Source organism: Mixophyes fleayi (genome assembly GCF_038048845.1).
Source record: "Mixophyes fleayi isolate aMixFle1 chromosome 4 unlocalized genomic scaffold, aMixFle1.hap1 SUPER_4_unloc_2, whole genome shotgun sequence".
NCBI classification, from domain to species: Eukaryota; Metazoa; Chordata; class Amphibia; order Anura; family Limnodynastidae; genus Mixophyes; species Mixophyes fleayi.
Genome location: NW_027445888.1, coordinates 143,010 through 158,592, shown reverse-complemented (window position 1 = coordinate 158,592; position 15,583 = coordinate 143,010). Strand labels below are relative to the sequence as shown.

The 15,583-nt window shown below is 42.8% G+C and overlaps 1 protein-coding gene across 3 annotated transcripts in view; it reads left to right on the top strand.

The window, feature by feature from the left end:
• The window catches only part of LOC142111301 (cytokine receptor common subunit beta-like), a 110,771-nt gene that overhangs the window by 82,609 nt on the left and 12,579 nt on the right, over nt 1-15,583 (top strand). For all 3 annotated transcript variants that reach the window (XM_075193799.1, XM_075193800.1, XM_075193798.1), the window contains 2 exons: nt 1,114-1,318; nt 12,743-12,833. In XM_075193799.1, the coding sequence (XP_075049900.1) occupies nt 1,114-1,318; nt 12,743-12,833 (296 nt within the window). The remainder of the gene's footprint in view (nt 1-1,113; nt 1,319-12,742; nt 12,834-15,583) is intronic.

The following is a 15,583-nucleotide window of genomic DNA, read 5'->3' as shown; positions in this document are numbered from 1 at the left end:
TATTTTTCTCCTTCGAATTTCTTTGTCAAGAAGGGTCTCAGAGTTGGGTGTTCTGTCAAGTAAGTCTCTTTTTTTAATCTTTCACAAGGATAGGACAGTGCTACGAACTGTCCATTCTTTTCAACCAAAGGTGGTTTCAGAGTTCCATTTTAACCAGGAGATTGCCTTTCCTTCTTTTCAGCAAGAAGGTTCAGTGGATAATCAGGATCGATGTTGTCTTCTGGATGTGGTCAGATCGCTTAGGACATATGTGTGCAGAACTACTGGTGTTCAGAAGAATACATGGTTGGAAGAGGGATTGGCCGGTGACTAAGCAGACCATTGCCAGATGGATGAGAATGACTATTCACTAGGCTTACGTCTGTTCAGCTAAACCTGTGCTAGTTAATAATTCTCCTCATTCAACCAGATAGTAAGTACTTTTTGGATGGCATGACACGAGGCCTTGGCAGAGCAACAAAGCTGTCCATACTTTTACTAACATCTTTTGTTTCAACATTTTTGCATCCAGGGATACTAGTTTTCGTAATAAAGTTTTATGCTTAGCGGTGTCTGAGCGTACCCTCCCTTAGGCGCAGCTTTGGAAGGTCCTCATAGTGAAGCATAGTTCTCCAGATGACATCATAGAGAAAACAGGATTTTTGTACTTATGCTAAATCCGTTTCTCTGATTTCATCTAGGGGACACTGCGCACCCTCTCTTTGAGTTATTGTTGTTGTTGTTGTTGTTGTTGTTATTAATATTATTTTTGCTCCCTCTGGGCTTTATTAGTTATAAACTGTTGATGACCGACAGGTGGGGGGATATATAGAGGGGAGGAGACCTTATACATTTTTTAATTAATTCCAAAGTACCCAGCTCTGTAGCTATCTCTATATCCCCATGGTGAAACAGTGTCCCCCAGATGAAGTCAGAGAAATGGAATTAAAGCAGTGGTCGAAGTAGAAATTTAGAAGAGACGTTAGGAAAAATGTAATGGGAATGCAAATTAATGGAATTTGATAGTCTTACACTGATAGTAGTAGAAGTGTCAGTAGGGCATACCACTGTATACACCCCCACTTCCACCACTGACTTAAAGTAAGTACAAATATCCTGTTTTTTTACCCACAGGTTACTTCTGACTGTCCTGGAGAAAATAAACTAAGAGCACCTGACCATCACCCCGAGGTAGCTCTCTACTTGGGTAGAGAACTTCAGCCTAGCAGTAATTATTCTGTAAAGGTCCGAGTGCATTTAGAGGAAGAAAATCCACATCACTGTTACAGAGGGCCCTGGAGTGAGTGGAGCAATGTGCAAAGATTAAAAACCAAAGCAGGTAAAAGATAGAGTAATCACTTGAGCATTGTGGATGATTGTTCACCAACAAACGTAAATATACAAGAAGATGGGACAACATGGTTGCAGTCTAAAATATATGCCTTATATTATACAGACAATAACATTTTGGTATGGATTGACTCCTCCCTTTATCTGATGATATCCCCAAAAAGAAACAGTGGTTCTTAAATAGGGGAGATGATATAATCCCTTCCCTAAAACTACAAATACTTATTTATAGATGCAAACTGCATAGCTACAACAATATACGATGTGTATATATATATATATATATATATATATATATATATATAAAATATTAAACATTGTGTATGATGTGATTTGAGAAAAAGACATTCATATCAGTCATATCATCATTTATTGTGTATAGATCATAAAACCATGCTATTATATAACCATCGTCACATAATTGGCCTATATAAAGTGTAAGGTTGTATAATATTGTAGATGTTCTGAATGTCACAAGGTAAGCAATATTTGTTTTTGTTTTGTATGCATATTTTTATTTAAAAAAAGCTGTAAACCCACCAGATAATTCCTCTACTAGTAAAAGCACTGAACGATGTAGACTTTCATCATCGTCTATTTATATAGCGCCACTAATTCCGCAGCGCTGTACAGAGAACTCACTCACATTAGTCCCTGCCCCATTGGGGCTTATAGTCTAAATTCCCTAATACACACTAGGGTCAATTTGTTAGCGACAACCAGAGGACCTGAAGGAAACTCACGCAAACACGAGGAGAACATACAAACTCCACTCAGATAAGGCCATGGGCGGGAATCGAACTCATGACCCACAGAAAAAATATATATATTAAGCAAATAATGTTGCTTGTCAATAATATAGTCATTTATCATTATAAATTTAAATTTTAAATAGTTTTTTTCAATAATATTTTTGTTTTTCCCTTGAAAAAACATTTATTAGGCTGTCCTTAATATCCTTACTATACATAATGGACATTTTTAAAGTTGCTCCTGATTGCAGACACGTGTTATAGCATGCATATGATAATGATATCACTAGGACTCAGGACTTAGACTAGCCCTATAGCTGGTGAAAGAGATACGGCAGAAAAACAAGTAACTTTGAGATGCCCAGGGCTTGATTCGGATGTGGCTGCTTGCGCTCAAACTTGGCACGCCCCTACTGAATATTGACTATGGACAAATTCCCATTCCCATCCCCGTTCCCTCCCCGAAATCTTAGACTGTAGTAAGTCTCCTTTGCCTACGAAGACGGAGCAGACAGGCTGCACTTTTTGGTGTCTGGGCATATCGTTGATGCCCCCTTTCCCCTTCACAATTACCCTCCACAATTAAAACTTAAATACTCTAAATGAAATAACAACTCAGACCCATGTTAAGTTGGCAAAAGTTAGGTCACAGTTTATTAGCATAAATTGTAAATTGGTGGCAGAGGAAGCAAACTACGGGACAGCTAAACAACTGATTACCGAACCAAATGTGTGGATGGCCAAATGGCCCTGAATTCACTTAATCAAGGATAGAATAACTTACTAAATAGCTGGCGTTTAAATCTGGCATCAGAGTGACTACATCTCCTCTAGACTCACAATGACATGCCCACATAAAAGCAAGTCAAGGGGTCCTTCACACAAAATGACCAAAAGCCACCTTTACCTCGAAGGGGGCAGTGCTCTACGGACAATCAGCGATAGCGCCATATGTCTAAGTCGCTGAACACAGTGCTTTCCTACCAAAACTGCGCCCGCTCTGTGGCAAAGGAGAAAACAAGTTTATTGACAAACAACACAGAGTGGGAGGGTGGTAATTTGTGCAAAAGAAATGAGGCAGAACAGCAGCCAGAGAGGGTTTATATATATAACAACCCAGGGCACTCTCCTGCCAGATGCCATTGGCTATCCAGGAATTACAGTAAAAGCTTAACTCTTGCAAGTAAGAGTTTAGTGTATGTGATCGCAAACCTCTGTGTTTAAGTGCATTCAGTGTTAGTGCCTCTCTTGTCAATAGCGACAATCAGCCAAATAAAAAACACATAGAAATTGTAGTCTACTAATCCCTGCCTCTCACTTGATTCTCCCAGCGGACCCCCTTTCACTTTCTCACTCTGCCCCTTCCACGTTCTCACTCTGCCCCCTCCACTTTCTCATTCTGCCCCTTCCACGTTCTCACTCTGCCCCTTCCACGTTCTCACTCTGCCCCCTCCACTTTCTCACTCTGCCCCCCTCCACTTTCTCTCTCTGCCCCCCCTCCACTTTCTCCTTTAGGCTCCACCGCACAAGACTTTCTCGCACTGTTAACCCCCTCCACTTTCTTACTCTGTTACCCCCTCTACTTTCTCACTCTGCCCCCCCTCCTCCACTTTCTCACTCTGCCCCCCTCCTCCACTTTCTCACTGCCCCCCTTCCTCCACTTTCTGACTCTGCCCCCCCTCCTTCACTTTTTCACTCAATCCCACAATGTACACCACTCTCCACATTCTCACTCTGTTACCCCCTTCCGCATTCTCACTTTGTTACCCCCCCTTCCGCATTCTCACTCTGTTACCCTCCCTTCCACATTCTCACTCTTTTACCCCCCTTCCACTTTTTCACTCTGTCCCCCTCCTCCTCCACTATCTCACTCTGTGCCCTCCTCCCTGTTATTCTCATTCTGCACCCCCCTTCTCCACTATCTCTCTCTGTCCTCCCTCCTCCACTTTCTCACTTGGCCCCTGCTTCTCCACTTTCTCTCTTGGCACCCCCTCTCCCCCTTCTCCACTTTCACACTCGCCCCCCCCCCCCCTTCTCCCTTTTCTCACTTTGTCCCCCCTCTTCCAGATTCTCACTCTGTCCACCCTTCTTCACTTTCACACTTGCCCCCCCTTCTCCCTTTTCTCACTCTGTCCCCCCTTCTCCAGATTCTTACTCTGTCCACCCTTCTTCACTTTCTCCCACTTACCTCTTATCCTCAACTACGCTCAGCTCTCTTCCTTCTTTTTTACTCTCCAGCTGCATTTTTTAATGTAGTATCTGTAAAATGCATAGTGTTGATTCCCCTCTTATGTGAATCCCCTTTCTGGTTAACCTTGCACAACACTTACAAACCATAAAATAAAGACACGGACACCGACTTAAGTTTGGAAATAAAAAGGTCCTTTTATTTTTATTATTATTATTATTATTATTTTTATTATTTTATTTGTTTTTTATTTTCTTTATTTTTATTTTATTTTATTTTATTTCTATCAAAATCTATCAAAAGTTTCTATCAACAATTTGGACCTTTTTTTTATATAGGTGGCGAAGAGCAGGGCAGCCAGCTAAAACCAACATAAACCAATAAGGTGGAAGATCGTCTCCTTTCCACCAACCCAGGTTAAAACCTTATCTATTGGCCGGTACTATCAACTATAAATTAACTCAATACCCTCTGGACTCAAACTGGTTAAGCCCTTTCAAGGCAAAACCTGATACTCCTTACTAGAGCATCAACGAGTCTGATAACAACGAGGGAACTAAGGCTACATCGCCAACACTTAGGTACCGTATGTTTAAACAACCATCTGACTGCCATGCTCTCCCACCACTCACACACCTCGTTCCTCGTGACAAGGAAGTATTGCAACTGAATATACTTAAAACAGGGCGGGTGGGTGGGTGGGTATCCGGATCCAGGAAACAGGAAGCTCTCTCCTCCTCCACTGCTGGATATATTCTTTCCACAACCACTCCCACCTCATCCCATTTGGCTGATTCCATCACAGACTTAACCCCTAATGGTAAGTAACATTGTCAGCTCACAACACATGCTTTTAAACTCATTCGGCTTAATGGCCTCTCTCACACTTACCTCTAGTAGAGACTACAACTACTATATAAAGCAGCATTGTAGCATAATTACATCAAATGGTGATTGCAAAGTTGGAAGCAGGAACAAGTAGTGGATCTGCATAGTTCAGTAATACCACAGTAGTAAAGAATAGCGAATGACAAGAAAGTCACTTGACCCAAATGCACTTAAACAAATCAATGACGACACAGCGGTTTGGCACACTTATGACAAATGCTTTTGTCGAAGAATAAGCTGGCATACAAGCCTTCTGTTGGGTTTCAATGATGTTGAAATCTGGATGGAACTGATGTGGCCTAGTAGTCATTCCTTGGTTGTGATCAGTCAGAAAGCATTTCTGGTGCAAGGGAGGGTCGCCATGCCCCTCTCCAGCAAGAACAGGTGTCATGCCTTTAATGCAGGATCATGTGCAAGGGTAACAGCATGCAAATATTGACATGTGTTATAAAATATAATATATTCTTAAGTGCTCATACTAAAGGGGTTCATTTAAAGTAGCAATTTCTGAAAAGTACATAGTCCCGTGTCACTCCCTGTCTTGGGGGTGCCAATCCCTATAAACAACCAAGTATAAAAATTGACATTTTGTTATTTGATATCAATTCAGTCAATTGTAAAGCGCTACGGAATATGTTGGCGCTATATAAATAAATGATGATGATGATTTCAGTCCTATGGCGCACCTGTCCATGCATTTTTAAATGTTGGCATCTGTCTTACAAATGCAGGGGTTCCCATCCCGCCACTGAGTGCCCTAGAAACGTGCCAGGTACCAGCAGGGGAAGAGCTAATGCAGAGACTCCTGCACAGTAAAGCCCCCTCACCAGGTTTACCTTTTTCCTGACGCCTCTTCGGACAAGTTTCTAAGTCAAAGTTTCACTAATGGTTTCAGAATCCCTGTTGAAGTTGATTCTCGTTTACCTGTCTCTAGAAATTTGCAGTCTGCATATGGCTTTTTTGACATATTAGCGGAAAAAGTGGGGGAAGAAGTATATGTGGACTGCATGCTTTACCTTCTTTTCCGGACCTTGAAGGTTTCTCCCATCGGTGTTTTTTCAAAAAGGTCAGCGGACAAATACCGTCTGATCCAACATCTGTCGTATCCGGCTGGGGGTTTAGTGAATGATGCCATTGATCCCTACTATTGTTACTTGTCAATTGTTTGAGTCCACACTAGCTTTGGTTCAGGATTTTGGACAGTTCTGTATCTATGGCTATTGCTTGCTGACCTAATTTAATTATGACTCCTGTGATACAAAGAGGCACAGGCAACAGACAAGTTCAGAAAACAAACAGATAATTCCAAAATCCAGAGAGAATGACCAACACCACTCCACTCCACACCAGTATTTAAAGTTCAGAGAGAACCCGAGGGTTTTAGGAGGCATTTAGACGTTGTGACAGAAGCGCTGGGAAAGAAGTGAATGGCAGGTGCATAAGTCCTAGATTCCTGTCATTTGTATTTTAAAACACAAGGGAGATTGTGAGAAGTGTTTTCCCAGTTGTCAGGAAATATGGTAAGGGTCTCTGGTGTTATGTATGGGGAGAGAAGAATGGGCTCCATACATAAGGCCCAGTCCGGGTTTTCTGGTCTGCCAGTCTCTCAGACTGATCAGGAGCTGCACCTGTGTGGTGCCTGTAAAGGGCTGTTAGGCAGTTCACTCATTCTCTAATTGTCTGGGGAGGAGGTCAGATGTCTCCTGAGAAAAACTGCAGCTTTGATCTGTGAGCTCCATTGTTTGGTTTAAGTGAGGGACACTAGGCCCCTCAATCAAGAGAGGGAATACCTCTGTATTAGTTAGTAGCCAGATGGCTAGGATTTTGTTTATATTTTGTTTATATTTTGTTATGTTTGCAAGCTGGTGAATAAAACTAGCAGAGGCTATTGAACCTGAAACACTGGATTCAGGTGATTTATCTAGTCCAACCGTTCACCCCAGAGTACGGCATCCCCAATATGATCTTGTCAAAAAGTACAGTTGTTGCAAGTTTAGTTGATTCTCTTAATGTGTGATGTTGGATGTTTACCAGTTTCTTTTGTTTAGCACTGCTTTCGTTTTGGCCTTTTTTGGTGCATTTAGGATATGCGAATTAGTAGTGCAATCTTAGCGAAGAGCAGGCTCTGTGTTATTAGCTCAACACATGCTGATTCATGAGGCCCATTTATCTTGAAAATTGCTAGATCTAAGACTGATCAAGCAAGTTAGAGTTGTTGGATATCACCTCACGTGGATAGGACAGTATGCCCACTGGCTTTAGGCAGATAGTTTGCAGGGGTTAGAGCCCCTCAAGTGACTTATTCCTGGTGCACTTTGATGGTTCCCTGCTTGCAAAATACCAATTCAATGCAATATTTAAGAGAGCACTAGAGTTTCTGGGTTTAGATCCGGCTCTCTATGGCACCCACTAATTTAAGATTGGGGTGGCTACATCCGCTGCCTTAGCTGGCTCTTCCATTGCTGCTATTAAATCTCTTGGCAGATGGAAATCCAAAGCCTACAAAAAATATATTGTATCAAATAAATAACTGCCCATTTCTCAACCCTTGGTAACCCAGTGCTTTGCTGCTTGTCGCTTTTAGCAAGGGTATGGCGGGATTTTTTCCATTTTTTTTCTCCTTGGATCAAGGCTCGATTAACTATGTGCCTCTGAGTTTTTTGGGTTGTTACCGCCCCCGCCAACCCACTGCCCGCAAATTTTTCAGATTCAGCACAGTCGAGTTTATGCTAATGTTTAATAATTTTGTTCACAGGTATTCTGAGGTGGAAGATACAAATTTGAATTGTTGGCTACTCTTATGTACTGTGGGCATCCAGGCACAAGATGGCCTTGAATTGCTCCCCATTCCCATGTAGAATTTCATTGGTTAGGTATAGAGATGAGCGCACTCGGATTTCCTGAATACGAGCCCACCCGAACATTGCCGATCCGAGCCGGATCCGAGACAGATCCGGGTATTGACGCCAAATGAAAACTTGAAAGCGAGGCTCCGAGTCATAATCCCGTTGTCGGATCTCGCGATACTCGGAACCTATAAATTCCCTGCTAGTCGCCGCCATCTTCACTCGGGCATTGATCAGGGTAGAGGGAGGGTGTGTTAGACTCTCATGGGGATTTGTGGTGTCAGACAATGCCAGTAACATTGTGCGGGCATTAAATATGGGCAATTTCCAGCACGTCCCATGTTTTGCACACACCATTAATTTGGTGGTGCAGCATTACCTCAAGAGTGACAGGGGTGTGCAGGAGATGCTTGCGGTGGTGCGCAAAATTGCTGGACACTTTCGGCATTCAGCCAGTGCCTACCGCAGACTAGAGGCACATCAAAAAAGCATGAACCTGCCTTGCCATCACCTCAAACAAGAGGTTGTGATGCGCTGGAACTCCACCCTCTATATGCTGCAGAGGATGGAGGAGCAGCAAAAGGCCATTCAGGCCTACACAGCCACCTACGACATAGGCAAAGGAGTGTGGATGCGCCTGAGTCAAGCGCAGTGGAGACTGATTTCCGTGTTGTGCAAGGTTCTCCAGCCGTTTGAACTTGCCACACGAGAAGTCAGTTCCGACACTGCCAGCTTAAATCAGGTCATTCCCCTGATCAGGCTGTTGCAGAAGCAGCTGGAGAAAGTGAGGGAGGAGCTGGTAAAGCATTGCGATTCAACAAAGCATGTAGCTCTTGTGGATGAAGCCCTTCGTACGCTTTGCCAGGATCCAAGGGTGGTCAGTCTTTTAAAGTCAGAGGAATACATTCTGGCCATCGTGCTCGATCCTTGGTTTAAAGCGTATGTTGTGTCTCTGTTTCCGGCGGACACAAATCTACAGCGGTGCAAAGACCTTCTGGTCAGGAGATTGTCCTGACATGAGGACCGTGACATGCCAACAGCTCCACCCTCATTTTCTTCCACATCTATGGCTGCGAGGAAAAAGCTCAGTTTTCCTAAAAGAGCCGCTGGCGGGGATGCTGATAACATCTGGTCCGGACTGAAGGACCTGCCAACCATTCCAGACATGTCTACTGTCGCTGCATTGGATGCTGTCACAATTGAAAAAATGGTGGAGGATTATTTTGCTGACACCATCCAAATAGACATGTCAGACAGTCCATATTGTTACTGGCAGGAAAAAAAGGCAGTTTGGAAGCCCCTGTACAAACTGGCTCTATATTACCTGAGTTGTCCCCCCTCCAGTGTGTACTCGGAAAGAGTTTTTAGTGCAGCTGGGAACCTGGTCAGTGAGCAGAGAAGGAGGTTGCTTCCTCACAACGTTGAAAAAATGATGTTTATAAAATTGAATAATCAATTCCTCAATGAAGTACAGCACTGCCCTCCAGATAGTACAGAGGGACCTGTGGTTGTGGAGTCCAGCGGGGACGAATTGATAATGTGTAAGGAGGAGGAAGTACACACTGTAGGGGGAGAGGAATCAGAGGTTGAGGATGAGGACGACATCTTTCCTCAGTAGAGCCTGTTTAGTTTGTACAGGGAGAGATGAATTGTTTTTTTAGTGTGTGGGCCCAAACAAACCAATCTTTTCAGCCACAGTTGTTTGGTAGGCCCTGTTGCTGAAATGATTGGTTTGTTAAAGTGTGCATGTCCTATTTCAACAACATAAGGGTGGGTGGGAGGGCCCAAGGACAATTCCATCTTGCAACTATTTTTTGGGCATTATGTGACCAATCAACAGTCGTTTGCCATGTTCAAAAAGTAAAAGAAAATGTCAACAAATTCAAAAAATTTAATCAAAAGTTAAATGCCCTGTCATTATTTAAAACAAGAGGGTTTGACGTGCTAGAATTAGTGTAGTGTTAATATGTTATAAACACTACACTTGGAACTTGGAGGAGGTATTGTGGCCCCGGTAACAAATTTAGTACCGGGGCCACCCCACTACACAGTCCAGATTTTTTTTTTGGGAAATTCAGAGCCGTGGAGGGTTTTTTTTTATTAATTATATTGTGGTGACCACTCCTCTACGCAGTCCAGGTACATTTTTTGGTGTGATTAAGACCAGTTGATGGTTTTCTTATTATATTGTGGTGACCCACTCCTCTACGCAGTCCAGATACATTTATTGGTGCGAATCATACAAGTTCAGGGTTTTTAAATTATATTGTGGTGACCCACTCCTCTACGCAGTCCAGATACATTTATTGGTGTGAATCATACAAGTTCAGGGTTTTTAAATTATATTGTGGTGACCCACTCCTCTACGCAGTCCAGGTACATTTTTTGGTGTGATTAAGACCAGTTGATGGTTTTCTTATTATATTGTGGTGACCCACTCCTCTACGCAGTCCAGATACATTTATTGGTGCGAATCATACAAGTTCAGGGTTTTTAAATTATATTGTGGTGACCCACTCCTCTACGCAGTCCAGATACATTTATTGGTGTGAATCATACAAGTTCAGGGTTTTTAAATTATATTGTGGTGACCCACTCCTCTACGCAGTCCAGATACATTTATTGGTGCGAATCATACAAGTTCAGGGTTTTTAAATTATATTGTGGTGACCCACTCCTCTACGCAGTCCAGATACATTTATTGGTGTGAATCATACAAGTTCAGGGTTTTTAAATTATATTGTGGTGACCCACTCCTCTACGCAGTCCAGGTACATTTTTTGGTGCGATTAAGACCAGTTGATGGTTTTCTTATTATATTGTGGGGACCACTTCACTACGCAGTCCAGAAAGATACCTCGTTGCAACGTTTTGGACTAATAACTATATTGTGAGGTGTTCAGAATACACTGTAAATTAGTGGAAATGCTTGTTAATGAATGTTATTGAGGTTAATAATAGCGTAGGAGTGAAAATAAGCCCAAAAACTTGATTTTTGAACTTTTATGCTTTTTTTAAAAAAAAATCCGAATCCAAAACCTTAAATCCGAACCAAAACCTTTCGACAGGTGTTTTGCGAAACAAATCCGAACCCAAAACATCGCGAAAATCCGAATCCAAAACACAAGACACGAGACACCAAAAGTCGCCGGTGCACATCCCTAGTTAGGTATAAGGGGTCTATGTTGGCTGGCTTTTCTTTCCCTTTTGATCCGGGACATCACAAAATGGGTCGATCCAGACATAATGGTAGTACACCTGACATGGAATGATTTGGACAAGGGTAAATCACTTGATTTTATTATTAGATTTAGAGAGGATTTGAGGACGGCAAAGTCCAGAAAGCCGGCCATCCAGTTGTGCTGGTCTGAAGTTGTTCCACGCAACTCTTGGAGAGATGAGATTCCCCTACCAGTTATGCTGAAACTTGTTAAAAAGTTTAATCGCTCTTTTGGGCTTGTGATCTGGTCCCTTGGGGGGGTTTCAGATTGACCACCATTTAATCTTGTTGGATCAGGTACAGTTGTTTAGAAGGGATGGGGTTCACCTCATCGGGCATGGTTTATGTTTGTTCATCGAACAAAGTTATTGGAGGGTAGTGGGTTGACTTAGTTCATCTGATGGCGGGCTGTCGGTCCGTTAAAGGACAACAGCAGTGGTAGGAAATCACTGCGATCAGCGACTGATACAAACGGCGCTATCGCTGATTGGTCCTTTTGTGTGGAGGACCCCTTGACCTGCTTTGTGTGAGCACGTCATTGTGAATCTAGAGGGGGGTGTAGTTTCTCTGGCGCCAGATTTAGCGCCAGACATTCAGTAAGGGATTTTATTCTTGGTTAGTGGATTCAGGGCCATTTGGCTATCCACTCGTTTGGTTCTGGTAATCGGTTTTTAGCTGTCTCGCAGTTTGTTTTTTCGCCACCAAAATTTCTTTAAATAAAATGTGACCTATTTTGCCAATTTAGTATGTGTCCGAAACGTTATTTCAATTACAGTGTTAAGTTATAATTGTGGAGGGTAATTGCATAGGGGAAAGGAGGCATCAGTGATATTTATTACTATAATAAAAGTATATTGCCCATCCCTAATAGGTGGCCTGTGGCGCTGTCATCCTCACAGCTATAAGGGCTTTCTTCCTGCTTACCCCACCCTACCCTCTTACCCATCAGCCCCCCCCCCCCCCCCCCATACTCTTCTATTTAGGGAACAGTTGTGCTGTGATTACATGAGCATTACTGTGCCCATTTCCACCTATAGGGCAGCATTATTGCAGTACCTCAGCTCTCTAGGTGGCTTTGGTCACATGTACTAAGTCTATTGGTAAATATCTCTATGCACAATGAACTACAGTATGTCCTTTTGTTTTATGTATTGAACACACTGCATGTTTATTCCTTGCAGGAATACACATTCTGTTTAAGATTAACTAATCATAGGGCTCTATTTATTAAATGGCAAAAAGCCCCACTCCCAATGAAAAACATACATCAAACGGTCACCTGCTATCATCGCCTATCCTGGTCACAGATGTGTATATTTCCTGAGATTGGACCAGCAAATAAGTAGCCCTTATCGCTCTAAGCCAGTTTTTTATTGGTAAATTGTGTCGATAGATGATTTGCTATATCGCTGCGATAGAAAATCAGCCTTACCACCACAGTCTAATAAATAGAGCCCATATTGTTATATTTTGCATCTTGTCTTGCCACTAATTTTATGTGTTTTTGTTTTTGTTCTAGTCCCAAATCTCATTTGGCTGTACATTCTAATTCCATTATGTGTCATCATCCTTATAATGTGTGCACTATATGGATGCAGGGTTTTGGTGAGGTGAGTACGCTGCATTTGCATGTATACATGGTAGTTTATAAAGGCATCAAATGTCACACAAATAGTTTGTCAGCACAGAAAAATTCTCTACTATACTCCAGCTATCTTCTGATCTCTTTTGAGGTAATGCAATACGAACATTTTCATGATATTTTATATTAATGTGTTGGCATTTGGAGATGGACAGCTGTGTGTGCGTGTGTGAGGTTGCTATGCAAAATATATATTATATATACACTATATAGACAAAAGTATTTGGCCACACCTATTAATTATTGAATTGAGGTGTTCCAGTCAGATCCGTTGCCAGAAGTGTATAAAATCAAGCACCTAGCCATACAGTCTCCATTTGCAAATATTTGTGATACAAAATGTGTTGCTCTGAAGAGCTCAGTGAGTTCAAGCGTGGTACTGTGATAGGATGCCACCTTTGCAATAAGATGGTTCATGAAATTTCACCCCTGCTGGATATTCCACGGTCAACTGTAAGTGATATTATTAGAAAGTGTAAGAGTTTAGGAACAACAGCAACTCCACGCCAGTGGCGAATCCAGGGGGGGGCGATCGGGGCATTCACCCCCCTAGCAGCAAAAAGCTAGGTCCCAGCCGCCGATAAAAATGGGTGGGGCGGAGCTAAGCGCGAGCGGGGGGGGGGGGGCTAAATGTGGGCCAGCCAATCAGAGTGGTCCCAGCCGGCGATCACAACAGGAGGGGGCAGGGCCAATCGCGGGCGGAAGGCGGGGTTAACGCAGGCTAGCCAATCAGAGCAAAGGAGGGGCGTGATTATGCAAAATCGCCCCCCCTAAACATAAAGTCTAGATCCGCCCCTGCTCCACGCCACAAAGCAGAAGACCAGATAAAATCACAGAGCTGGATCTACAACTTCTAAGGCGCATGGTGCGTAAAAGTTGCCAACACTCTGCTGATTCCATAGCTGAAGAGTTCCGAACTTCCACTGGCATTAATGCACGAACAAAAACTGTGAGCGGGAGCTTAATGGAATGGGTTTCCATGGCCGAGCAGCTGCATGCAAGCCACACCAAGACCGATGCCAAGCGTCAGATGGAGTAGTGTAAAGCACTAATGTGCGTGTGTGTGTGTGCATGTGGCATGTGGGCAGAGGAGGGCCCTATATGTGTCCATAAAGCATGTGGGGGGCATGAATGGCTATTTGTGTTCATAGTAAGACAGGCTAATTTTGCACATTGTTCAAAATGCAATTCAACACGGACATACTTGTTAAATGGACACCTTATCTGCAATACAAGATAGTGGGACTGGGCAGCATGGTGGCTTAGTGGTTAGCACTTGTGCCTCTCAGGAGTGGGATCATGAGTTTGATTCCCAAACATGGCCTTATCTGTGTAGAGTTTGTAGGTTCTCTCTGTGTTTGTGTGGGTTTCCTCCTACAATCCAAAAACATACTAGTAGATTAATTGGCTGCTATCAAATTTACCCTAGTCTGTCTATGTGTGTGTTAGAGAATTTAGAGTGTAAGCACTATTGGGGGCAGGCACTGATGTGGGTGTGTTCTCTGTACAATGCTGTGGAATTAGTTGTGCTATATAAATAAATGATGATGATGACTGTGGAGCATTGGAAATGTGTTCTGTGGGGTGATGAATCTCCCTTCTCTGTTTGGCAGTCAGATGGGTGATGGGTTCAGGCCTACAGCTTCTTTTTGGTGGAGGAGGGATAATGGTATGGGGCTGTTTTTCAGGGTTTGGGCTAGGCCCCTTATCTCCAGTGTACAGCAATCTTAATGCTTCAGCATACCAAGTCATTTTGGACACTGCTATGCTTACAACGTTGCGACAGCAGTTTGGGGAAGGGCCTTTTCTATTACAAAATGACTGTGCCCCAGTGCACAAAGCAGGACCATAAAGACATGGCTTGATGAGTTAGGTGTGGAAGAACTTGACTGGCCCGCACAGAGCCTTGACCTGAAGCCCATAGAACACCTTTGGGATGGACTGGAACAGAGATTGCGGGCCAGGCCTTCACATCCAACATCAGTGCCTGACCTCATAAATTTTCTACAGCATGAATGGGCACAAAAATCTCATAGAAACACTCCTACATCTTGTAGAAAGCCTTCCAGGAAGAGTGCAAAAGGTGGACCAACTCCATATTAAAGTATGTATTTGAATACAATATCATTGCAGTCCCTGTTTAAGCGTCCAAATACTTTTGTCCATATAGTGTGCGTGTGTGTATGTGTGTGTGTGTGCATGTGTGTATATATATATATATATATATATATATATATATGTCCCTATGTGAAAAAAACTCTGTTTTCTGCACTGTGAAAGCATTAACATATGTTTTAATATAGTTACATTTAAAATACATTCCAAATCTATGCTAAATGTAGTTGGAGCAGACTTTAGAGCATATTTAGTGCATATTCCACAGTGCACATATTATAGCTATATCATGAATGGGGCTTACATCAAAGTAGTAAACCTTTAGGCTGGGTACACACTATAGAAAATTTCTCCCGATGAGATATCGTTAGCGATTTTACCAAAGACTGAAAGTCCCGATCAGCATGCCGATTCCTGTGTACACACTATACACGATTTAACGTCATATCTGTGCTCCTCATCTGTCATCACCATAGTCTAAAAAGATTGTGACTGCACACTCCATAGAGAGAGATCTATGGACACTGCCGGTCGTGAGTGCATATACGCTACAGGATTGAAATGACATTGTTCCATTGTTGACTGAGATTTTTAGTCTGTTTA